This window comes from Podarcis melisellensis (assembly GCF_964234715.1).
Source record: "Podarcis melisellensis genome assembly, chromosome: 6".
Classification (NCBI taxonomy): Eukaryota; Metazoa; Chordata; class Lepidosauria; order Squamata; family Lacertidae; genus Podarcis; species Podarcis melisellensis.
The window spans coordinates 46,846,224-46,870,305 of record NC_138538.1 but is presented as its reverse complement, the minus strand read 5'-3'; the positions used below and the strand labels follow the sequence as shown (position 1 = coordinate 46,870,305).

The following is a 24,082-nucleotide window of genomic DNA, read 5'->3' as shown; positions in this document are numbered from 1 at the left end:
CACTAGACCATTTTTTTCTGGCAGATGAAGCTGTAATTCAAAAGCAACTTGCCCTCTATACTGGCAATCGCCAGCAAATCACCTCACTGAGAATCAAACTGGTTTCTTCTGAGAGCCTTTACAGCCAGAAATAACAAAAAGCCACGCAATTTCAATTTGCACAGTAAAAGAGTTCTCTGTGTCAAGTGCAAGAGGGCGAAAAGCAAGTTTCCCCCTGGTGAGGGCATGTACATACCCATGTAATTTTCCATCTGTAATCCCTTTCACCAATTGTCTACATAAACCCTCAGTTCTCAACAGGCAGGCAGACTTTATAGAAGTGGGGAATTTTTTGTTTGTTTGTTTTCACCATTTTTGAAACCAAGTTAAACTAATCCAGGAAAAAAACCAAACACGTTTCTTTGTTGAGAAGGGATGGCTTGCATTAGGATTATGCTGTGAATTCCCACTGAAGACGATACAGTGCCAGGAAGCAGCTGTCAGCTAAAAGAGGACTTTTGGGAATGATGAGGTTGTTCGGGTTCAGCATCCTGTTAGAAACTCCCAAAGGGACAGAGACGCTTCAGGCTCCAAACACACAGAGGGAGTTAGGCCTCATTTCCATCAAAGGTGTGGGATCTGTTGACTCTTCAGCTATGCAGTCTCACTCTCTCTTTTTCTCCCCTGTCGTCTGTTTTAATAATAATCTTAGTAGGAGGCGGCCTAGGTGTGGTGCTGCTTATTATTTTTTTGCTGTGTGCCTATAGTGGGTGGCACAGGGTGTGGACTCCGAGTGGAATTGTGTGTGTTTTGTACAAGTGTTCTTGCTTACTATAGCTTCTTTCTCACACGCACACTTACCGTAACTTTGGAATTTCATTTCACCTTCACCTTGCTGAATGTTGCCTACTGACCTGCCTTTTTGCTCCCTTTCCCCAGCCATTAGGAAGCTCTTGCCCCAGAAACATAGAACATTTCCATTTAGTCTGTGGACAGTTTTCCTCCTTCAGAAGCCTGGGCAGGGCAGACAGCTGGGAACTGGGCCCAGGACATCAGTCCTATGGCTCACACAGAAGAACACACCCCTGCGGATTTCTTAAATCCAGAATAATTACCATCCCTGGCTCAGGATTCGCAAATCCCTAAACTGGATTAGAATCTCCATTCTGCTCATAAGCAGGCATTGAAGGAGTGGGAAATCACCCGTCTATTGTTATTTAATTATCCTGACTGTGAGTGAGACAGGAAGATTCCGTTCAGCCTGTGATGCCTTTCTACGCTAGTTGAATGCACTGGGGTGCTCAGATGCAAAAGAAGACAATTGGGGCTCATGTGCTTTTAATAGTTGAATTGCAGCTGGTGTCATGCAAGCTACATTTACTGAGGTTCCCACTTCTATGCAGCTATTAAAAGTGCAAGAACCCTGCTATCTTTTCATCCGACCACTCATGGAATGTAACTGGGAGATGCGTGAAAGTCATACTCAATATCTGATTTGATCTACCAAAGGACGTAAGGAAGGAGCCTATGATTTATGAGCTGAAGCAGAGGATGGGGTGATGGTAGTAATGTCTTGGAAGCATCCAGCTGTCAAGAGTGCCCTAGAAATACAAGAAGCTGCCTAATGCCCAATTGGACCATTGGTCCATTTAGTTCAGTATTGTCTACACCCGTGTTTCTCAAAATTGGGTCTCTAGCTGTTTTTGGACTACAGTTCCCATTATCCTTGACCACTGGTCCTGCTAGCTAGGGATGATGGGAGTTGTAGTCCAAAAACAGCTGGAGACCCAAGTTTGGGAAGCCCTGGTCTATTACAAAACTGGCAGGCAGCAGACTTTCCCAGCCCTAGCTGAAGATGCTGGAAATTGAACCTAGGATCTCTTGCAAGCTCTTCCACTGAGCTGTACAGCCCTTCCCTGGGCTTCTCCATTGCTATGATTTTGGATTCTGCCACTTTAGTCCTCATGTGGCCCCTTTTGAAATGCTGGGTCGCTCCATCCTTTCCGAAGAGTTTCATAGTTTGGAATCCATGTCTGTTGTCCGCCGCAGGATCCTCTGAGCATGTTGGAGAGAGACCTAGCTCTGCAGCTGCAAATTGCTGAAGCAGCACGATGTCTGTCCCGGGAAGAGAATCTCACCAAGCAGGTTCGGAAGCGCCGCAAAAGTGCTGTGCTGAAGGAGGAAAAGAAGCTGAAGGAGCTGGAGCAGTCTGTCACAGAGTGCCGCCAGGCAGCCAGGCATTCGTCACAGCTGAGGGCCAGTGCGCCAGCCTTACAAGGTGAGCTGGAGCTCAGCATCCCACAGTGGCCTTGAGATCAATGCAAAGGCCTAGACAGGCAAGTCTGAGAAATGGGTCCTTTGCGTGTGGTGATAATGACGATAAAAATATACAAAGGGAGGTATAGTAAAATTGTTCTTTGTGGCCACTGTACAGCAGGACAAAATTGAATGGTGATAAATTGAAATGAGTAAGTATAAGGAAGAGGGTTTATTAATTAAAAAAAAACACCCCAACAAAAAAACCTTGAGTTGTCAGGAAATGAAGACAGAGTCTGGGATTAAATATCTGTCCCTAGAAATCAGAAGTAGGTCAGACAGGCTTCTGACAGGCGTGGTTTAGTTGGAATTCATCCCAGTTCAAGGGAGGAAACTGGCCTTTTATGGCTTCTTCCTGCCCCTGTAATCTACGCAAACTGCAGTTTTCTGTCAGCGGTTGCCAAAGTGAGCTCAATAAAGAACAGGGAGAGCCAGCTGGAGGAGGAAGCATGTAGAAACCTGCAGCGAATGACGCAAAGACCTGCAGTGCCAGATTAACCCTTAGGAAGGCGTAGGAAGTTAGATAGCTCTGGATCCAAATCTCTTGGTTTTATAGGGACGTGGGGAAGTTTGCTGCATGGGCCGTAACGGGAAATAAGCATGCAGAGGATGGCATTGTACTGCTCACTCTACCCTGCACCCGGCCTATAGATCCTCTCTCATAACACTAGAAACTGCAGGCACTCAATGAAGCTGGAAGATATGAAGCTGGAAGATGAAGGACCATGCACTGCACTTCACACAGTGCATTGTTAAACTATGGAATTTGCTCCAACAGGAGGCAGTAATGGCCCCCAGCTTGGATGGCTTTGTTAGAGGACTGGACAAATTCATAGAGGGCAAGGCTATCTAGCCATGGTTGCTATTTTCTGCCTCTACTGTCAGAGGCACCGTGACTCTGAATACCAGTTCCTGGGACCCACAGGTGGGCAGGCTGCTCATGTTCTGGCTTGCAGGCTTCCCTTGTGTGTCTGGTTGGCCATCGTGAGAACAGGATGCTGGACAAGGTGGGCCACTGGCCAATGGCCTGATCCAGCAGACTCGTCTTACATTCTGATGGTTCTTGCCCAGGTATTCCATTAAGGAAGCATCTATATTGATAAGGTCCACTGGTGTGGGTGGGTAGTTGCTTATAATCTCTGTCCAGTGGTTTTTTTTGCGCAAGACTGTAGAAAGATGAATGTTTGCACGTGAGAAATTGCTGCCTCCCTCCTCTGCCGCTTGCTTGAGGAATCCCACAGCTGCCCTGCTGATGGACGAGATGTCTAGGCAGATTGGGCAAGAGGTCTCAGCTTCTGAATGAGGCCATCTGACCCTCCCTTGGCCACAGAATCGCCTGGGGGCAGGCAGTAAAAGAAACTCAGTGGCTGGTAGCTACATTTCAACACAGAGTTAAGCATGCTTAAGGCCTCCGAAAATCAATCAGCTTGAGGGCACTTAACTCTGCATTGGACTATGGCCAGTTTATAGCATCCATACTGCATTTGAAGAGCGAAAGAATTTTTAAAATATTAATTCATAATTAAGTGTTTTGCCTGTGTGGGAAGAAGATTCCCAAAATGTGACTCTAAATCTCCCCGATTACTATTAATTCACTGCATCAGGGAATATCTCTTTGAGGAGCTTAAGTGTGTGTGTGAATGCAGGGCTTTGAATGATGTGGTTTGAGGCTCTGGGAATTAGCTCAGAACTAAGAAGGGAGAGGGAGCTTTTATTTCCCCCTTCTAGAAGCTCAGTGGGATTTATGAGCACATATTTCTAGGGAGCATCAGAGGGTTCTAATAACTGCTTGAAAATCTGATCATTGTTCCTCGTTCTCCGTGCCAATTCTTGTGTCTTCACCAGGGTTCAGTGCCTCTGATGAGAACTCCTTGTTGGATGCTGTTGCGGTAGAAGAAGGTAAACTAGATAACTGTGATCTCTGCACTGTCATTACCGTGTGCTTGTGACTTTCCTTCACCTAGCGTAAAGTGGTAGTTAAGCCTTTGAAGAGACAAACTGTATCTGATCACTGCTCTCTGACATCTTGTCGAGGTTTGGCCTTGATTCATACCACATGACTAAGAATTAGGCCACAGCAGCCAGCTGGACTTGTAAGGCAGAGAAGAGAGTTAGTGAATGGATCTCATCTAAATTTTCAAAAGATTCAAGTACAAAGGTGACCGATAAGTGGGTCTTTTATGACTGTGGATATCTGCTAAATTCAACATCCTGTTTTGGTTTAATCTAGAGGATGATAAGAGTCTGTGATAAGTGATTTGGTATATTTTGAATGATATAGCCTAAGTCAGTGGTTATTCATGCTTTTTAAAAAATCTATTATTAGATATCTTACCTGCCTTTTACTATAAGGTGCCAGGGTAGACTACAGCAATAAAATAAACAGTTTTGAAGCAAGCAAAATAGTCACAACTATAAAACAAGAAAAGTGTAAAACAGTTAAAAACAGTTCCATACATAAAACAATTACAATTACACATATGAAAACTGTTAAAAGTAGTTCCAGTACAGATGCAGTTTGGGACGAACTCCTCCATTTAAATGGCTTGTTGGAACTGGAAAGTCTTCAGCAGGTGCTGAAAACACAACAGAGGGGATTCCAAGGGGCAGATTCCAGCACACTAAAGGCCCGATTCCTGTATTGTGCAGGGTTGACCCCATTACAATATGGTATTTGCAGGAGGCCCTCACCTGCAGAGTGCAGTGATTGATTGAGTGGGTATGTAAGGGGTGAGATGATATTTTAGGTACCCTGGTCCCAAGATGCATGGGGATTTGTACAGCAGTTCCAGCACCTTGAATGTAACTCAGTAGATAATGCTACCACCCAGGTTTTAGTGTTGGAATGCTGCAGTTTTTTCCTTTTCCTTTTCTGAAGAATCCCAGGTGCTGAGCGCCCATCTTCCGCCAATCCTCACAGCTTCAGCTCGCCTCCAACCCCCGCCTGGTTCTTCGGCTCAGCCTCTGCGTTCTGCGTTACTAGAAGGGCAAACCCACTACCAAGCCACTGACGTGGAGTGCTCTCCCATCCAAAACAGCCCATGGAAAGAGACCAGTCTGGACAAGCCCTATGAAAAGCCAAAGAAATCCACTGAGCCCAGCAGTGTGCCAAGGTCAAGACCTTTCTTCTCTCTCTTTTCTTGCTCTTCTTCGGATATGCCTGCATGGCTTCTGTTAATGGTTATTTGCATGCAGTTAATATGGAAGCTACTGTAGTGTATGTCCATTACTTTGTTTTAAGAACAATAAGCATTGTATTGTTTTGCTGCTTTATTGTGATTGTGCAATGTTTCCATTTTTTTATTTCCACAAATCCACCTTAAAGTTGCTTAATTTAATAACATGAAATGAAATTGCATGTAAATCCCAGCCAATGTAGGCTTCACAATTGCATTGGGGAAAGTGTCCTTTGAGAACCACTGACCTAGAAACTTAGTAGTCCAATTAACTAAGCCAGAACAGTGGGCTTTGTAGACCCACTTGAGTCTTGCTTTCTCTTTTTACTCCTGTTTTTCACTCTTAGGAAAGATGAAAGGGAGGGGGATTTGACCCCTGACCAGAGCCTCTCACTCCTTTGCACACAAAGAAAGATGACAGGACTGCAGGCAGTTTCTTACTTGATGTTCTTATTGTGTTCTGTTGCAGCAGTCCAGGCCTGCTGTCTCAACCGTCACCCAGCCGTACCCCTCAGACGAGTGCTGAGGCATCGCCATGCCACTTTGTTCCTCCCAGGAAGCTGGAAGTAAGGAAACAGGCTGGTTCCAGTGCCCCACAGACACCGGAGTTCCTGGGAAGGAGAGGACAACCTCAACTCATGAGGTACTATATGGACGTAGGGTCAATTCATGTACTCAAGCAGGTGGCCCTGCCTGTTGTTACCTAATCACTCTTTGAAGTTTGAACATGTCAGACACCTTGGGGTGAGGCTATGTGTACGTTTTGCTTCTATTATCAGGCCTCACAAATGCAAAATTTAAAATTTTTGGGAATCTCAGCTCTCAGTTATTTTTGTTATTTTTGTTGTTGTTGTTATTTTGAAAAAAGGGTTTTCTAGTTCTCCTAGCTATGAAAATAGGCTTGAAGGCAAATGAGCAATGTTTGGGAAAATGTTGGAAGCTAGAGGAGGGGCAAACAGGATTTCCAGCAGTTAAGAGTAGGGGCTTCAGTGCCCTGCATTGTTTCATGACCCTCCTTTTCCAACTGTGTGCAGAATAAACTATACAAAGGAAGCATATCATAATGCAAAGTAGCTCTAAGGAGATTGCTGTGGCAGTGTAAGCATTTCTCCTTTCTCCTCCCCACATCTGACATAATGTTCTTGGAGTTCTCCTGGCAATTCCTAGAGTGGTTTAACCAGTGCTGTTTTTTCTAAACTCCTCCCTTGTTCTCTTATAATGGCAATGGCGCCCACCTGAGAGGTGCCAGCACTGAGTTCCGGATGAAAAAAGTCCTGGATTTAACAATCAATCCTTCCTTGTAGGCAACTCGTAAGAACTGTAGCTGTGTGAAGGGAAGGGGGCCTCCTAACGACTCTCATTGCGCTGAACCTCCCATAATCCTTAGGGGGAAGTGCTTCAAAGGTGTTAAGGTGGCCATTGTGAGCTCCTGATAGATGGTCTTAACTCTCTCCTTCCGGCCTCCAGGGTGTGTTCATCCCGGGAAGGTTTCGAGTCCCGCGGAAGAAGCGCATTGCCAAGGCGGCGTCCCACCTACTACACTGTCACCGTCCCCGAGTACTGCTTCTCTGTGCCCAAGGCCAACCCAGCCGCCAAGCCCACCTACCACTCCGCCTCAGAAGACAGCAATTCGGATGTCTCCAGCATCTCCTATACAACCACCTCTGCCGGCAGCAGCAGCCCCGACATCTCCTTCCTGAAGCCAAGCTCCTCGGTCCCCGTGGAGGAGCCCCTGCAGCCATTCCAGAACCAGACCTCCAAGGGGAACGGACCCGAATACCACTGCCAGTGTCCTCAGAAGCTGCTCTCACCGCTGGGCTACTTCTCTGCCGTAGAATATGACAACCACCTGCCGGCTGGGCGGGAGCTCGGCCACAGCCGGCCGCCCTTCCTGTCTGTAAGCTCTGCCCATTTTGCCTACAAGGAAGAGGCGGTGCCTGTGCGGTTCCACCGGTCGGTTGTTTCCCACAGCAGGGTGGTGCGCACCCCATCTCTGAAGGACTGCTCCCCGATGGGGCCCCGAGTCCTCTCCAAGTCGGCCGTGACAGAAGAGCTAAAATCGTGGCACGAACGGACTCGGCTGCGTAATGCGCGGCCACATTCCCTGGACAGACAAGGGGCTTTTCGCATGCGCAGTGGGCCCGGCCGAGAGTTGCGCCCCTCCTGTTCCATGGGGCAGCAAATTCAGGTGAGGATCTTTGGGCAGGAAGGTGTCTTGGGGAGAGAGGAGCCAGCCTCTTCTTTACTGTTTCTGCAAGAGTTTCCTCAATATTCCAGCTAGACCTGATTAAGGAGAACGTGCTAATGTGCCATGTTCATAGATAAGCTCATTTTCTATAAACAAATGAGTGTAGAAGCCTCTTAACGGGTGTGGGCAATCTGGAATCTACAGCCCCCAGATGTTAATGGGACTATTAGCCAGCAGGGCTAATAGTCGGCATGATGGGACTTGTAGCTCTCCAGATGTTGCTAGACTACAGGTTTCCATTCCTACTTTACAGGCTGTTAGTATCTGGGCACACAAGGAATTGTAAGCTCTCTGTGCGCGCCCATGTGAATAGGAAAAATGGAGGAAGGCTTTCATGAGTACCAGCAGATCTGTAGAAGTATACTATAGTGCTCCCTCCTGTAAGAGGAAGGCAGGTGCCTCTCAGGTGGGATTCACTTCACTGCTCAGATTGTTATGTTTCTTTTCAGTTTTTTGCATCCTGCTATGGCTACCAAAGGGACGCGGGTGGCGCTGTGGGTTAAAGCCTCAGCGCCTAGGGCTTGCCGATCGAAAGGTCGGCGGTTCGAATCCCCGCGGCGGGGTGCGCTCCCGCTGCTCGGTCCCAGCGCCTGCCAACCTAGCAGTTCGAAAGCACCCTCGGGTGCAAGTAGATAAATAGGGACCGCTTTCTAGCGGGAAGGTAAACGGCGTTTCCGTGTGCGGCTCTGGCTCGCCAGAGCAGCGATGTCACGCTGGCCACGTGACCCGGAAGTGTCTTCGGACAGTGCTGGCCCCTGGCCTCTTGAGTGAGATGGGCGCACAACCCCAGAGTCTGGCAAGACTGGCCCGTATGGGCAGGGGTACCTTTACCTTTACCTTTTATGGCTACCAAAATGTCAACTGTCTTACATATTCGTGGGCAAAAGCTGCTATTTTGGCACACCACCAGAATGTGTGTTGGTGGAAGCAGTATTCGTTCATGGCAACCAAGAGACATGGCCAGCTCTCCGTGAGTTGGAGAGCCATCCACGGGCTCAGGGAAAAACAGATCCCACAGACTGCTGTCGCCTCGCAAAGGCGCACTGCACTGCTGGGCCTTTTTACAGCTCATGGGCTTGGGGGGGGGAAGGACTGGAGAGACATACACAGCTAGTGGGTTTGGCTGCTTCTTTTGTGCTATTTTCTAGCAATGTTGTGAAAAGCTTTATTATTATTTTAAAAGTGCATTTACAGGTCCACTGAAAGCACTATGCTTTGGAACAGACATTTGGCACAGCCCTACGACTAATTAGAAGTTAAACACAAATGCATGCAACGCTACCACAAATTCAATTTAAAGTAATAAGATAGTGCTTTGGGACGGATTGGGATAGGGACTTGAGAACGGTAGATCATGGGAGGGGTGCCTAAGCCTTTTCCCAAGGGCTGTTCAGCTGCTTAAAATCACCACCCCAGTTTCAGATGTTTGTTTGCTCTGAGAGCTGTTTGAGTGTTCCAAATTACTCATGAAGAGGAGTCTTCTGGCTCAGAGCCTATAAGAGTTGACTCATGTTTGTGGCAGAGGGGAAATTTCCAAGTTCTCTGCCCAGGTAATTTAAAAAATAATAGAGTTGTATCCAGTGTTAATCCTACTCAGGAGTAGACCCATTGAAGTTACTGGACAAGACTAACAGGCTCCTTAATGGCGGTAGGTCAACACTAAGTAGGACTAGCACTGAATACAACACATTAAGTAGTATCCACTTCCTTGAACCTCAGTAAAGTCCAGTAGTCCTTAAGCTTGCTCTAGTTCTTGGTTTTGAAAATGAGATGAGCGCCGAAACCCATAGTCGCCTTTGACTGGACTTAACTGTCCATGGGTCCTTTACTGTATTTTTTACCTGTATGCTTGTTGGGCAGTTTGTTAGATAGGAAAAGGTTATGTTGCTGCTCCTTTGTTCTGATGGTTGGTGAGAACGGCATTGCCTTCTGGCAACTCTGCATGCTGTTCCTTGAGAAACATAGTCAGTGAGAGGAATTCTGAAAGATATGAATCCTGGTGGCGTGGGGGGGGGTGTCCGCTTGGAGAATTATGTTCTTTCGATGTGCAAAACCGTTGCACAATGAAGCACAGTTCTCTCCTCCTTGGGCATCTCCCTCGCCTGCAGCACAGGGCAGAAGCCCACAACCATGCGAGCAAGAGCTTGCCCTTGGATTCCTACCATCCTCTTCAATGAGTGCCTCCCCTCACCTGGAAACAGAGCTGTGAAATTTTAATCAGACAACTCTTTGCTGTGCTAGGAAGCATTCGCATGAGCAAGAGAAGACAGCGACCATAGATTGCACGTTACGTGTTTGTCTAATCCATCTTCAGCACAAGGAAACCACCCAACAATGCAGCATCAAATAAATCCCTGGCAATTCTATGCCCATCAGTTGGGGCACATGTGCATTTTCAGGTAGTTTTATTTGTGAGTCCTAGAGGCCAGTTACGCTGTTTCCAAACCTCCTTTGGCCAGTTCATTTAAATCTGTGGTCCCCATTCAATAGATAGGGGAGCTTTTACTCACCTCAAAGGAGGAGCCATGAGGACAATCTTCTTGTATAAGCATCAGTTGAAATAGACTCCAGTCCACAAAAGCTCATTACTTTATTAAGTCTTTAAGATGCCAGTTTGCTGCAACAGACTAAAATAGCCACCCCTCTGAGAGTGAGCTCACACTCTCAAGTTCGCCAAGTGGGTTCTCCTCTGGACATGCCTGTGAATAATGGGTAGAAACCGTGGAAGCTTCACGTTGATTAATAGTTAGAAGCTGTTTTGGTTTTGCACCCATGCATGGCAATATAAATATAAGAAGCTGCTTTGTAGTCAGTTAGACCATCTTATGCCAATATTGCTACTTTTAAGAGCCTGTTAATGCATAAAGCTATGGCAAGCTCTGTTTATTTGCCTGCAGGGGCTCAGCTTTTTCCGTGTATTCTTTAGGATGCTCTAGACACCTAGTTGTTTTACAGCAGGGATGGGGAGCTTGTGGTCTTCCATTTGTTGCTGGACTACAAGGCCCATCATCTCTGATCATTGGCCATGCCAGCTGGGGCTGCTGGGAGTCCCAGCCTCTTTGGAAGGGCCACAGGTGCCGCAGCCCTGTTGAAAAGTGCCAGAGCACCACCTTTCCATGACTCTCTATGTGGTGGGTCCTCTAGTCCAACCCCCAAAGGTGAAAGCATGAATGGTAATCATGGCTGGAAAGCATCACAGCATTTTAAAGACACTTAATTTAATGGCACTGAATGGAAAGATCGCCCTGGAAACTTTATTTTAACACTGCGCTTAATGGTGGGGGAGGAATTGATTTTATAGGCATGGAGAAACATAATGGGTCACATTTTCCTGAGGCAATCAAGATAGGAAGTGACCATCAGCTGAAACAAATGCTTTTATGTTTGATGAAGGAAATTGTATTTGGTGGTGGTGGGGTTGCTGCTGCTGGGGAGATATGCTGGTGTGACAGTTCCATTAAAAGGCTCCTTTTTTTAACCTTCCAGGTTCCCCGTGTCCATATCCTGAAACGGTCTCCTGAGGGAGCCCCTGTGCAGGTCTACGTGCCAGAAAATGGAGAAATCATTACTCAGGTGTAGAGACTGCTGAATCACCGTGACTTCCTGCAATTCGGCAATGTCAGCAGGCTGGCTGCCTAGACCGACCTGTCTCCCCATTCCAGGTTGGAAAGACAAGGCTTGTGTCAAACTTTGGTGTGTTCTTCGACCATCTGATCCTGCTTTATTAAAGAGAACACTTTAGGGGCTATTCTGCAACCTATGTGAGACTATATAGCTCAGTCTCTTCCTTGGTTCCTATGATGAACTGATGCAATAGACTACTGCAACAGACAGCTGGGTACAGCAAGATCCCTCACCCCTCTTAACTAGTGTTTGCTTGTCTGCCTATTTATTCACGTCTGTCTGTGGTGGAAAGATCTTGGGAGCCGGCTGTAGGTTATGAAAGCAAGAACTTGAGAACTTTTTATAGCTTTTCAGAAAAGAGCCAAGCCTGACTACATGAATTTTCTTTCCCCCACGGAAGCAGAATCTGCCTGCCCTCACATGTGCTAGATGTGGAGCCTCTGTTGTCTTCTTTATTCTTGCATAAAGTAGTGTGATGTAGCAAACAGGCAATGGAGGCAAGCAAGCTTCCCCAAGTGTAGTTTGGTGTACATGCCCTTTCCCTATTGTTCTCCTTTCACAACTGCTTTTCACAGCATTTGCCATGTTCTTGGTTCTGTATCTACATCACAACAATTCTTAAAAGGAGCCCTATCTTTGTATGAAACCCATCACTTCATGGAAGGGGTTTCTCATTATACAAGCATGTTACAAGGAACTGAGAGTGACTCTGTTTGGTCTCAGCCCAGAACCTTTTCGACTTACAAGTCATGGCAAAGAAAAATGGGCATAAGCCTTTGTGCTTTTAAGACTGGAAATGCCAGTTTTGAAAAAGAAAAGCAGATTCTCCGGATGCCAGGTTTGTATTTAATTTGTCTTGCAATCCTAAACTGGACAAAGACAAGATATTTTGCTTAACCTCTACTACTTACTATGGGGTCTTTTCTAAGTACCCGTCTCTCTTTAATACTGGTCTTTGCTTCTGGGGTAACCTAGGGATGTTAAAGCACTAATTATGGTATCATGATGATCAAGTGTGTGTGGTATTTGCAACCAACATTGTTCTTAATATTAACTTATTTGTACAAGGTTTGCCAGTGGAGGGAGAGGGAATATGTATGATGTGCAACTATGAAAGTTACCTGGACTCAGCTCAAAACAGTGTTAAATCTACCTGAACATTTTTATTTTGAATAGGATGCTTTTTCCGAGTCCTTGTGTGTTCTAATCCTTGCAAGTCATCATTTGGGAATTGCCTCTGCTTTAATTACTTCTTTAGAAACAGTCAAAAACAATGTTTTGTTGTTGCCCCAAAAAGCCAGGTCATGAAGATACAGTTATCAGATGACACTTAAATTCTGGCCAGGCTCGTTGCTTCTGGGTTTGTTTGCTTTTAACTTCCTAGATCAGAGCCACTTGCTCATACCTATATCAATATCCATTTCCTCATCAGATCAATCTTCGTACCACTGAAAGAGCCTTTTGAACTTACACTTAATGGCCTGTTTTATTTTTATTAAAAAGAATTATTCTCAGATCTTGTTTTTGATGTTTATTTATTAAGAGGAGGAACAAACACATTCATTGGAAAACCATGTACAGCGGGAGCTTTAAATAACTTACACTATTTACATAGCGGTATAAAATAATTACACACCTTATCATGTACACACGCACGCACACACACATACATACGTGTGACCATTTTGCCGGATGGTACAAAACCCCCAAAGAAGCCCTGAACACACACGCCAGCCTTGAGGGGGAGAAAACACCTTTCAGGGCAAGAAAAGGCACCTGTCAATTGAAACATGATTATATATGTATACATAAACCAAGAGGTGGAGCAAACGGGCCTATGGTGTTGATGCACTTTAGGGGGCGTCTTTCACCCCAGCTCCTTTCTTGGAATGCAGGGATGGTGCATGCTATCCTACCACCAGGAGCAAAGCCTTAAGAACACCAGGAGAACCTGGCAGAGATTTTCCCAGGGCTGCTAGATGAATCAAGCAGGTTGTGCAAACCCACTTTTGAGTCTCGTTAATGACAGTGTCCTCTTAATGAACATGCACATTTACTCCCAAGGGCTACTCAAAGTAGACGATGTTTTCAGCTTGCTGATTCTGACCCTTCCCACCTTGTGCTTCACGTAACTGTTCATAGGAGGTAAAATGGCTCTCCTGGTTTGCACCCAATTTCATTTGCAGGGTTTTGCACTTTGTCATGTTGCTTGGATCAGGACTATTAAAAAATAAAGAGAAGGGGGTAGCTTCTTCAATATGAGAAAATATAATCCCATACCTAAAAAGCTAGCAATAGCACTGAGGCACATGGGACTATATGGCAATATGGTCAATAATTTAACAGTTAAGCAGAGTGCTGTCTGGCACAGTGCTTTCAGGTATATCAAGTAATACTTTACAAGACATTTCATATTTCTTGTACTAAACAGACTTCCTCCAAGGAAGAATGGAGGAAGTTTTAGGTGAACTGTGTGCAGCTAATTCACAATGTATTCCTAGAATATATTTTTTTTACAGGCAACTACATTCACAGGTGGACTACAAGCTTCTGAAAATATCGGACAAGATAGCTCATGTAGCCATGTGAAGGCGTGAGGATTGTGCTGATTTCATTACCGATGGAAGATGGTCCCTCTTCCAAGGCTTGAATCACTTGGACCTCTCTGTTATTCTCAGCGGAGAATGCTAAGTCACGAGAAGACCGCAAATGATTCAATAAATATCAGTCTTAACATTTAAGAAGAGCTTATTAAAATTGGTGCTGCTGGTGGACACAGTACAAGCTGTGAGCTTGAATGTAAATCAGTCAACAGCGAAGGCAAAGCACACTTGCTTTCGCCTTGCCTTCATCTCACTTTTGGGACTTAGGGGTCAGTGGTAATGTGCGTTCCCCAGACTAATTCAAGTTTTATTAACATAAAAAACCCTCGAAGAGTAGAACTAGACACCTTGGACCATGAGGTAGGTTAACTCAAAACAAGCCCTCACCCTTTTAAAATTTCACTCATGCGCGTGCACATACACACAACCCTCTCCCCCCTGCTCCCCCAGCCCCAAAGAATGCACAAGACAATACACAGAACCTTTTGAACACCCATACAGAATTACAGTACAACAACCTACTCCCAATGGAAGAATCTGCAGCTTCACTGCATGGAGTGGATGAAGTTCACACCCAAACCCAGTTTATTAGAGCAGAAGACTCCTATAAACCAGGGGGCAGAGCTGTGGAATGGTCCACCAGTGTGCTGCTTACCCCAAGTCTGCTGGTTGAGGCATGGACTTGGTCCTTGGTCAGGAGAGCACAATGCATGTCAAAAGTCCATTTATACCACATATTAACAACCAAGTGAGGAAACGAAGGTTTTGAGGAGTGCTCTGTGACTCTCCAGTGAGGGCTGGGACAGCCCTGCTGTGTTACACACAAACAGAAAGCTTCATCTCTTGCAAAGTGATGCTCACACAGGGTCCATGAGAACACTTAAGTGGGTTGAAACTCCACCAGTGAAAATTCAAGTTGATTGAAGCACAGAGAGAGAAGCTTCTCCTGCTTATTCGTTGCAGAGTCTATTATAAAGACATGAGTATTGACATGAACGGATGCCAAGCAGGTGTAAGTAAACAGGTGATGGGGCAAGACTAAGAGGGCAAGTCTCCTCATCCCACATCTGGGGAAATGTGAATACAGGAACGCATCACCACACGCTTGTTCAAGTGTTTCTTACCCTGTTAAAAATCTAAAGAAAAAACTCACACATTTCTGTTCCAATACTTAAAAGGGTCCTTTCTCCACCTGAGGGGAGAGAGTCAGTTTCTGTTGCCATTATTATTTTCTCGTATTGGAACAGGACAACGTAAACAGCTTCACAGATTGAAATAATGCATGTTTTCCCCCAGGCTGCCTCTGAAGACTTTCCCAGGGAGAATCCAAAAACATATTCCAGTAGCTCACATCTTTTTTTCCCCCTCCTGGGATATCTAGCACTATGAAAAAAGGGACCAGCATTACAATTTCAAGTCTGAAGCTGGAACACAGAAAGCAACCATTCTTCCAAACTAACAGAAATCTTGATTCCACAGTTGAAGAAAAAGTGACAATCCAAATCCCATATTATCCATCACCCATTTGACAGGCCTCACTTATACAGTAGAGATTTTTCTTTTTTATGTTCTCTTGGTAGGGCTCTAAGCATTTGAAAATGAAAACCTTTGGCGATTCTACTTTTGGAGTGAAAACTCAGAAATATCACATGTGCTTAACATTTAAAAAAAGGTGGCTAACTTTGCCACCCACCCTTCCCCCCTTCATAAAATCACACACACACACATACACACAGCCCATCAGTGGTGGAAATATGAGAAAGGAAGCCAGCGCATTAACACTCATGAAAGATCTAACTAGAACAAGAAATACCCTCTAAAACACAACAATCAGCTATGCAGGAAACACATCCAGGAAGCAGCTGGCATATTTAGATTTCCTCTGGTCAGTTTCACTGTTAAGCTCTGAAGGAATGCCATAAGCAGGGCACAGGGCGGCCATAGGAGTCGATGGGTATGGATTGCTCAGGCGTGATGGAGTGAGGAATGAGGTTTCTTGCACCTTTCCTTGATAAACCTCCTTGGTCTATGAACACCTAAAACCACCTATTTTGCAGAGCTTCTCACATAGCCGGGGGGGGGGGTGTGCCTGTTTGGGTGGCATGTGGATTCTGATGGGAGAAATGCTCTCAAATGCCTCAGCTTGACCTTCCTCCTTGGCTGGCAATGCCATGGTGGGAGTTTCACAGTTCAGTGTCATTGCAAAATCCTACCAAGCAAAGAGACATGGAGCATGGAAACTGGAAAGGAAAGAAGGCTCCCTCGCACCATCCAACCAACTCACTCACTGGGGCACATGGTACCAAAAAGCCAGAGTGCCATCTTTTCCTGAAGCCCTGAGTGTGTGAGATTCTGGTGGGAAGCTAAGCACGTCCTACCCTTGCAAGCCAGGCTCAACAAGAGCGCCACATCTTGTCTTCTCGTGACCTCCACCACAGTCACCTTGTCCAGGGAGTCCCCCAGGTTCTATCTAGGTTGTGCTGTTCAGTAGCTTCCTTGCACTCCAGAGTTTCACTGTCCAGTCACTGGGGAATGAAGAGGAAAAGGTGGGAATATGACATTTAGAAAGTCAAGAACCAAACACTAAACAAGCTCAGATAAAGGGGAAATGGAGGTGCAAACCACAGATTACATAAATAACATGCTTGTAAAAAGTGTGCTTAGTAGATAGGTGAATATTTATTTTGAAGGAAAAGCAGCCACATGGGCTCCCAATCTGGCCCACACTCCTTGATCTGGGCACTGTGCTGATTTCCCACCCAAATCCTTCCCCTCCTGCCTTTCACTCTCTTGCAATGCCCAAGGACACCATGTAGGCACATGGGCTATTCCAGAACAAATGCCCTGTTTAAAGCAAGAGGGAAAGAATTCAAACACCTTCACTTACTGCAAAACCAGAATTCAAATTGGGACCTGCCTTGGGGGTTGTACTCCCCCACCCCCTACATGAACCCCATTGACATTTACACACACAACACACACACACACACACACAATTTTATTTGTATGCCACCTTTCCACAGTTCAAACCATGCTCAAGGTGGCTTACAACATGAAGGGAAATGCGTAACTGCAACATAACAAAATTAGTCATAAACAATAAATAAAACATTAAAAAACACACAATCAAACTGAACAATTTCCACATAAATCACGCTAACCCTAAACATAGTTTATTAGAGGTTAGCTTCATTGATTTCAGTGGGACAGGCTTCCAAGTGAAGCATGCAGCCTTAGTAATGCAACCAAGCAGGCATGTCAAGGAGGAAAGTGAGATGGGGTTTTTTTTGCATGCCCACTTTGGAGGTGAACTGGGAAGTAATGTCTCCCTTGGAAAACACCTGCACTTACTGCCCTAAAGGGAAAGAAAAGCAAGTAAGCATTGCATACCGTTAAGAAGCAGCTGAGATCAGCTCGCAGAGAAAGGGGTTAGGGACGAGAAAGAGGGGAAGGGGGAACACAGCAAGAAAAAGTGAGCAGGAGAGTAGAGAAGACAGGAGGAGGGTCAAGGCAGACTGGTAGCACGGCCCTTGATGGCAAGGACGCGTCGTGGAAGGCAGGGGGTGAGCCCAGGCACGTAATTCCATAACTTTACCCGGCAGTCACTGTGGCACATAGAAACAGAGAGAGAGAAGAGAGACAGAGAGAGGAAGAGAGAAAAGGAAAAAAGAAACATGGTCGGAAAAGAGGAGATTAGAGACTCCAAAGGGGAAGAGAGTGAGTGGTGGGGCCTGGGTTGCCCTCCCTGGGGAAGCCCTCTGGCCAAGTCTTTGGCCCTTGCTCTGCCAGAATCTCCATGGGACCGTGATGGGTTACCAAGAGTCCCTGCGGCTCAGTTCAGTTCGTGACTGCTGGGACAAACCAGCTTGTTGTGCCTCAGTTGAGGAGCTATGTCCTTAGGTGCTAATCACTGGCTACTACAGCAAGGCACCCTTTCGTAAGGGGCAGTGCCAGAAATCAACCCTAGGTACAAACAAGGAAGCACCATGCAGAATCTCGCTGGAGATGGGATGAGGAAGAGGTGAACTAAAGAACCATGAAAAAGCCGTTCCTTGGTCTCAAGGATGCACAGTAAGCGACTCTGGGAGATCGGTGTTGAGATGGACACCACTGCACTATGGCTCTGTGAGCAGGGCAGCCACAGAAGCAATGGCTTCCTCTGGCTCCTCCGTCAACCAGGTGCTTGGGCCCATAACCAGCTCATCTCTGGTGGTACCTCATTTTTTTGAGCAGCTTGACTACACATGATGGGATGCAGCGGGCAAAGAGTTCATGGTAAAGAGAAGCCCTTGCCCTCAACACTCACCTGGAAGCTGTGAATATGTGCTTAGAATTGGTGCAGATGGCATTGATGGGGCTGTCGTGCCCTTTGATGTCCCCAACGGGGGTGAAGTTATCGACATTCCAGACCTTCACTGTCCCACCACGGCAGGCACTCAGCAGCATGGGCCGGCTAGGCACAAAGGCCAACGCACAAACCCAGTCTTTGTGTGCGTTTGGGATTTGCTAGAAACAGGAGTCACAATGAGCTGAGTTAGCAAGGGCCTGTTGCCACACCCCAAAAACTTTTCCACCCACGGATTTCTGAATGAGATGACTTGGGAGTTAAAACAAAGCCCAAGGGAGTGGACTAGATACTAAAGAAGAACTGGAATAACACTGCCATTCATTGTAGGTGTTGGTTGTGCCATAAAAATAATGCCACCATGCCATTAATTTGTCCTGAAGGTTATGGCATAGTGGCAGCTAAAACCCAATTGGCCCACACAACAATGTTGCAAATGCAGGGGAATTCTTTCATTGGGCTTGTTCCTAATAATGTAAACAGTCTTAAAATGAGGACACCCAGCTGACACACCTCAGAAACCTGAACAAATGTTTGCAGATCGATATCACCACCTGGAATTGAGGCTAAATTTGAAATGGGGAACTGGCTATGCAAAAGCAAGGCCACACACTTGAAAACTGTGAACACTGCAGCAACAAGGGGAGAATTCTGCATGAGCAGGGCCGACCCTTTCAACAGGGATTCCAATCCTTAACTAAGCCAGGACAACTTCCTTCCTTTGGTTCTTATGTGACACATTTGGCAAAGACAGAAGTTACTGGATTGCACTCATAATGGCTGTTGGCTTGGCCTTCCCACGGCTCTTGCCAATGGTCACCCATTATAGGACCCACACAGAGGCTTGGAAGATTAGGATAACATCAGAGATACTTGTTCTCTATAAGCAGTTTTATCCATTTAACTCTAAAATAGTGCACTGAAGGGCATAGATCAGCAGTGGAATATCTGTGGCTTGCTTGATGTTTTTAGACCCCCAACTCCCACTGGCACCAGTCAGCATGCCCAATGACTAGGGATTATGAGAGTTGCCCCAAGCTCCCCAAACTTGGCACACTTGGCCTTGGGACTAATTGTGCTTGTTACCTGTAGTATACTAGATAACCAAGTCAAGGACCACTAAATAGCTAGAATAATAAATAATACAACACATAGGCAATAGATAAGGCCCCCAACAAGACTTTGAGGGCCAATGTTGTTTGACTGCTGGGAAAATATACAATGGAAATATTAACTTATTAAAGGAAGATAGTAGGATTCTTTTACAACTGCTTTCCCTAATCTGGTAGCCCTAAACATCTGGAGGGCACCTGGTTCTACTAGATACTGCCAGCAACTCAGTGCTCCAAGAGATTTGGTCCTCTCTCTAGAACAGGTATAGGGAAACTCTGGCCCTCCAGATGTTTGGGACTACAATTCCCATCATCCCTGACCACTGGTCCTGTTAGCTAGGGATGATGGGAATTGTAGTCCCAAACATCTGAGGGCCAAAGTTTGCCTATGCCTGTTCTAGCATAACCACCCTGTTTTTTCAAAGAGGCTTACTGAGCTCAATACAATCATGGCTGGTACACATATGCAGAGACCATACTTGCTGCAAACAAATTTAATGTGTATGGGGTACATGCCCTATCTGAATTTCAGCATCTCAAATTTCCACTGGCCTCATGGTCCGCCCCCTTCAGGGATGTCAGCATGGGGCCTTCTTACCCCTGCACTACAGGAGGAATTTATGCACCAACTGTATATTGACACCCTCAGCATAATTCACACCACACAAATGGTATACTGCCTCTGTCTTTGAAAACCCAGCATCCTTCATACCTGGATGAGCTCCTGCTGGTCCAGGTCCCATTTCTTGATTCCGTTGTCCCTGGAGCCGCTGAAGAGAACATCTCCCTGAATAGCTAGGCACTCAATGCCATCATAATGTGGGGGTTCAAAGTTGTGAGTGGGGCCAATGTTCCCAACAACACCTTCTGCAATCTCAAACATCTGCAAAATGAGAAGTGGCAAAATAAGAATCCACAGCCCAGGTTCTTTTTTTTTTTTTTTAATTCTGTTTATTAAATTTTTTACACAAATCATACGATCATCTACAAACCACAGCAGAACATACAATAAGGGATCAAAAAAGAAAGGAAAAAGGAAAAAAAAAAAAGAAAGCAGGAAAAAGACAGAAAAAGAAAGAAAAAAAACCAAAAAAAGATAATAAAACATCGTTCCGTACATTGTGACTTCCATCCTTCCCGGTTTGGGTTGTAAAATCCTTATAGTTTACTCGCTGATTACATTATCATTACAAATATTCAAACATTACAGGTATTAAATTCCATCCACTGAGATTTTCATCATTCCATAGGTAACTTCGACATAGCCCAAAAATTTACTCCAGTCATTTTTTAATTTAGTATTATTTTGATATCTAATTCTTTGTGTCAATCTCGCTAGTTCTATATATTGGAATAGTTTCATCTGCCACTCTTTAACTGTGGGGGTGTTAGGTGTTTTCCAATTCTGCGCCAATGCGATCCTGGCCGCCGCCGTGGCGTATTGGAAGAAGTTTTCATCTTCTCTTTTAATCTCTTCTCCTACCATTCCTAAGAGAAACGCTTCCGGTATCTTAGGGAAGTTATATTTTAAAATTTTCTTTAGTTCCTCATAAATTTGGTCCCAGAATCCTCTCACCACCTCACAGGTCCACCACATATGAAAGAAGTTCCCCACCTTGTTTTTACATCTCCAGCAGGTGCTGTCTCCGGTTTTGTACATCTTCCCCAGACTTGCTGGGGTGATGTACCATCGGTACATCATCTTCTCTAGATTTTCTCGGAGAGCAGCACATGCCGAGAACTTCATGCCCTTCTTCCATAGTTTCTGCCACTTCTCCTGTTCCAAATTATGTCCCAGATCTCTGGCCCATTTAACCATGACCCCCTTAACTACCTCATCTCTGGTTTCCCAGATTAACACTTGTTTATAGATTTTAGAGAGGAGTTTGCTATTAGATTCCAATATTTCTACCTGATATTTCGATTTTTTTTCACTCATCCCTGTTTTTTTATGCTCAAGCCACAACGCATTAATCTGATGATATTGTAACCAGCTATTTAGTTTTCCTTTTAGCTCCTCGTAGGGTCTGATTCTCCATCCACCCTCCAGTTTAACTAAGAGATCCTCATATGTCCATCTATCCCCTTCTTGGTTTATTTTTTTGAGCGTTATAATGTCAATTGGAGAGATCCACCAAGGCGTGCCGCTTTCAATTACTTTTTTATTCCTGTTCCAGGCTTCAAGTAGGGAGCCTCTAATAATGTGATTTGAGAAGCTTTTATGGGCTTTACCTTTATCTTGCCATAAATAGGCATGCCAGCCAAACCTGGCATCAAAGCCTTCAAGATCCAATAAGTCTAGGTTTTTTAAAGTCGCCCAATCTTTTATCCAACAGAGGCAGGCAGCGTCGTAATAGAGCCTTAGGTCTGGGACTGTGAAGCCCCCCCTCTCTCTCGCATCCGTCAGCAGTTTGAATTTAATTCTGGCCCTTTTCCCCTGCCATATGAATTTCGTCAACATTTTTTGCCAGGTCTTAAAGCATGATGTTCCTCTAATTATAGGAATATTCTGGAATAAAAACAGTAGTTTTGGTAGGATGCTCATTTTGATCGCAGCCATCCTTCCTGTCCAAGACAGTTTCAACCTATTCCAAATGTCCAGGTCTCTCTTAATTTCTTTCCAGACCTTGGTGTAATTATCTTCTAATAGGTTTATATTCTTTGGCGATATCCATATTCCCAGGTACTTAACTTTTTTTACCACTTTGATGCTCCAACTGGTTCTTTGCTACTTCATCCAGGTTCTTCACTAAAATTTTAGTTTTTTTCTTGTTTAATTTGAACCCCGCCAATTTGCCAAATTCTTCTAAGATCTTTACAGTATTACTAACACTGTTCATTGGTTCCTCTAAAGTTAGCACCAAGTCATCGGCATATGCCTTTAGCTTGTACTCTTTCTCTCCAACTTTTATCCCCCTTATTCTTGATGATTCCCTTATTTTATTTGCCAGTATCTCTAGGACCATAATAAAGAGAAGGGGGGATAACGGGCAGCCTTGTCTTGTGCCCTTCGTTATTGTAAAAGGACTGGAGAGGCTATTGTTTATAATCAGCCTTGCCCTTTGCCCTGAGTATATTGCCTTTATCCCTTCTAGAAAGGGCCCCTCTATTCCTACTGTTTTTATACACCGTATCAAAAAATTCCAAGAAACATTATCGAATGCTTTCTCAGCATCAATGAAAATTAATGCTGCCGGGGTATCTATCTTCATGTCCAAATATTCGATAATGTTCACTAGATGTCTGACATTATCTTTTAACTGCCTATTCGGTAAGAAACCTACTTGATCTTTATGGATGGATCTCATTAAGTACTTCTTAAGCCTGCTCGCCATAATATCTGCAAAGATCTTATAGTCGTTATTGAGCAGGGAGATTGGTCTATAGTTTCTTATATCCGTTTTCTCTGTTTCTGTTTTTGGTATTAGCGTAATGTGTGCCTCCCTCCATGATTCTGGGATCCTTCCTCCCTGGAGGATGTTGTTAATAACCTCGCTGAGCACTGGGGCTATATGATCTCCTAGTATTTTATAATATTTGGCAGTTAGTCCATCAGGGCCGGGTGCCTTCCCATTTTTCATTCTGCAGTTAACCCTGGGCTCAGTGTCCCACGCTTTCAGAAAAGTAGGCATTGTGCTAGGTAGTCCTATACCTTTCCCTGCTCCAGAGTAACTCTTAAAAATAATGGAATGGATTCAACCAATGAGTCTTGCTAATGGAAGGCTGTGCAATGACTTCTACTGGTGAAACAGGGCTTTTCTCCCCCTTCTCTGCCCATGTACCCCACCCAATTGACTTGATTGGGGAGAATAGCCCCCAGAATGGCATATGGAGAGGAGAGGAGGACTCATTCCCTCTAGCAAGCTGAAATCCTTGCACTGATTTAACTGACATAGTGCTACTCTGAATTCTTCCCTAAGTATGTTTGGTTATGTGGAACGAAATGTCTGGAAATTGCAGTGTGTATTAGGGGGGGAAAGGGTTTGGCCTTGAGTATTTTGTAGGGTTCTCCAAAGACAGGAGACACAGACAGTTGGGCTGCCAAAGGGGGGGCGGGGACTAAGGATGCTGCCAACAGTGAACTCAGCAAAACGTAATTATTATGTCCAATACCTTGACATAGTGATCTTTAGATCCCGTGATGACTAGGTCATGGTTGCTTGCAGTCCTGTTCACCGTGAGACACATCACTGGCCCAATATGGCCTGTCAGCTTCCCAATGGGCTGCAACCTAGTCATAAAAGCAGAAAGGGTAATGTTGAGAAATTAACAGCAGGAACACCCCCTCCCCAAGGCTAACTGCTCCCCAAGTAATGCCCAGATACTAAATGTATTCATAAAGGGGTTGAGTTTCAAGTTCTTCAGTGTGAGTAATTGAGGAGTTTGGGTCATGGCAACAGTCTCTTGCCATTCTCTTCTGGGCATTGTTGCAGATTTCCAAACAGTTTGGAATTGTAGGCAGTTCACCCCCTCTCACCTGTTTAGCTCCCAGATGCGGACAGAATTGCCAGTGGCTGCATAGAGCATGGTGCCTGTGGGGTTAAGTGCAATCTGGTTGATCTGGTGCTCTCCTTGCACACTGGTGATGGTGCGGGTGGAGGTGCCAGCACAGGCATCCCCGGCAATCACCTGGCCTGAAGAACTAATAGAGGGAAAGAGGGAAAGAGATATGAAGGGGA

General features: G+C 45.2%; 2 protein-coding genes across 9 annotated transcripts in view; one reads left to right on the top strand and one right to left on the bottom strand.

The window, feature by feature from the left end:
* Positions 1-11,553, top strand: part of INAVA (innate immunity activator) — a 33,068-nt gene extending 21,515 nt beyond the window's left edge. For 3 of the 4 annotated variants that reach the window (XM_081915396.1, XM_081915395.1, XM_081915397.1), the window contains 6 exons: positions 2,029-2,257; positions 4,141-4,194; positions 5,174-5,408; positions 5,941-6,114; positions 6,939-7,659; positions 11,206-11,553. In XM_081915396.1, the coding sequence (XP_081771522.1) occupies positions 2,029-2,257; positions 4,141-4,194; positions 5,174-5,408; positions 5,941-6,114; positions 6,939-7,659; positions 11,206-11,298 (1,506 nt within the window). In that variant the 3' untranslated portion in view covers positions 11,299-11,553. The remainder of the gene's footprint in view (positions 1-2,028; positions 2,258-4,140; positions 4,195-5,173; positions 5,409-5,940; positions 6,115-6,938; positions 7,660-11,205) is intronic. The other variant, XM_081915398.1, reaches the window with a different exon arrangement.
* A 1,312-nt stretch (positions 11,554-12,865) lies between these two features.
* KIF21B (kinesin family member 21B) overlaps positions 12,866-24,082 on the bottom strand; it is a 66,882-nt gene continuing 55,665 nt past the window's right edge. For 3 of the 5 annotated variants that reach the window (XR_014169409.1, XR_014169410.1, XR_014169411.1), the window contains 6 exons: positions 23,881-24,045; positions 23,517-23,634; positions 20,116-20,286; positions 18,253-18,452; positions 17,337-17,551; positions 12,866-16,471 (listed from right to left, as the gene is read on the bottom strand). Coding sequence is in view for 2 of the 5 variants with exons in the window: in XM_081915372.1 (XP_081771498.1) it covers positions 16,417-16,471; positions 18,253-18,452; positions 20,116-20,286; positions 23,517-23,634; positions 23,881-24,045 (709 nt within the window). In the remaining 3 variants the exon portion in view is untranslated. The remainder of the gene's footprint in view (positions 16,472-17,336; positions 17,552-18,252; positions 18,453-20,115; positions 20,287-23,516; positions 23,635-23,880; positions 24,046-24,082) is intronic. The other 2 variants (XM_081915372.1, XM_081915373.1) reach the window with 1 other exon arrangement.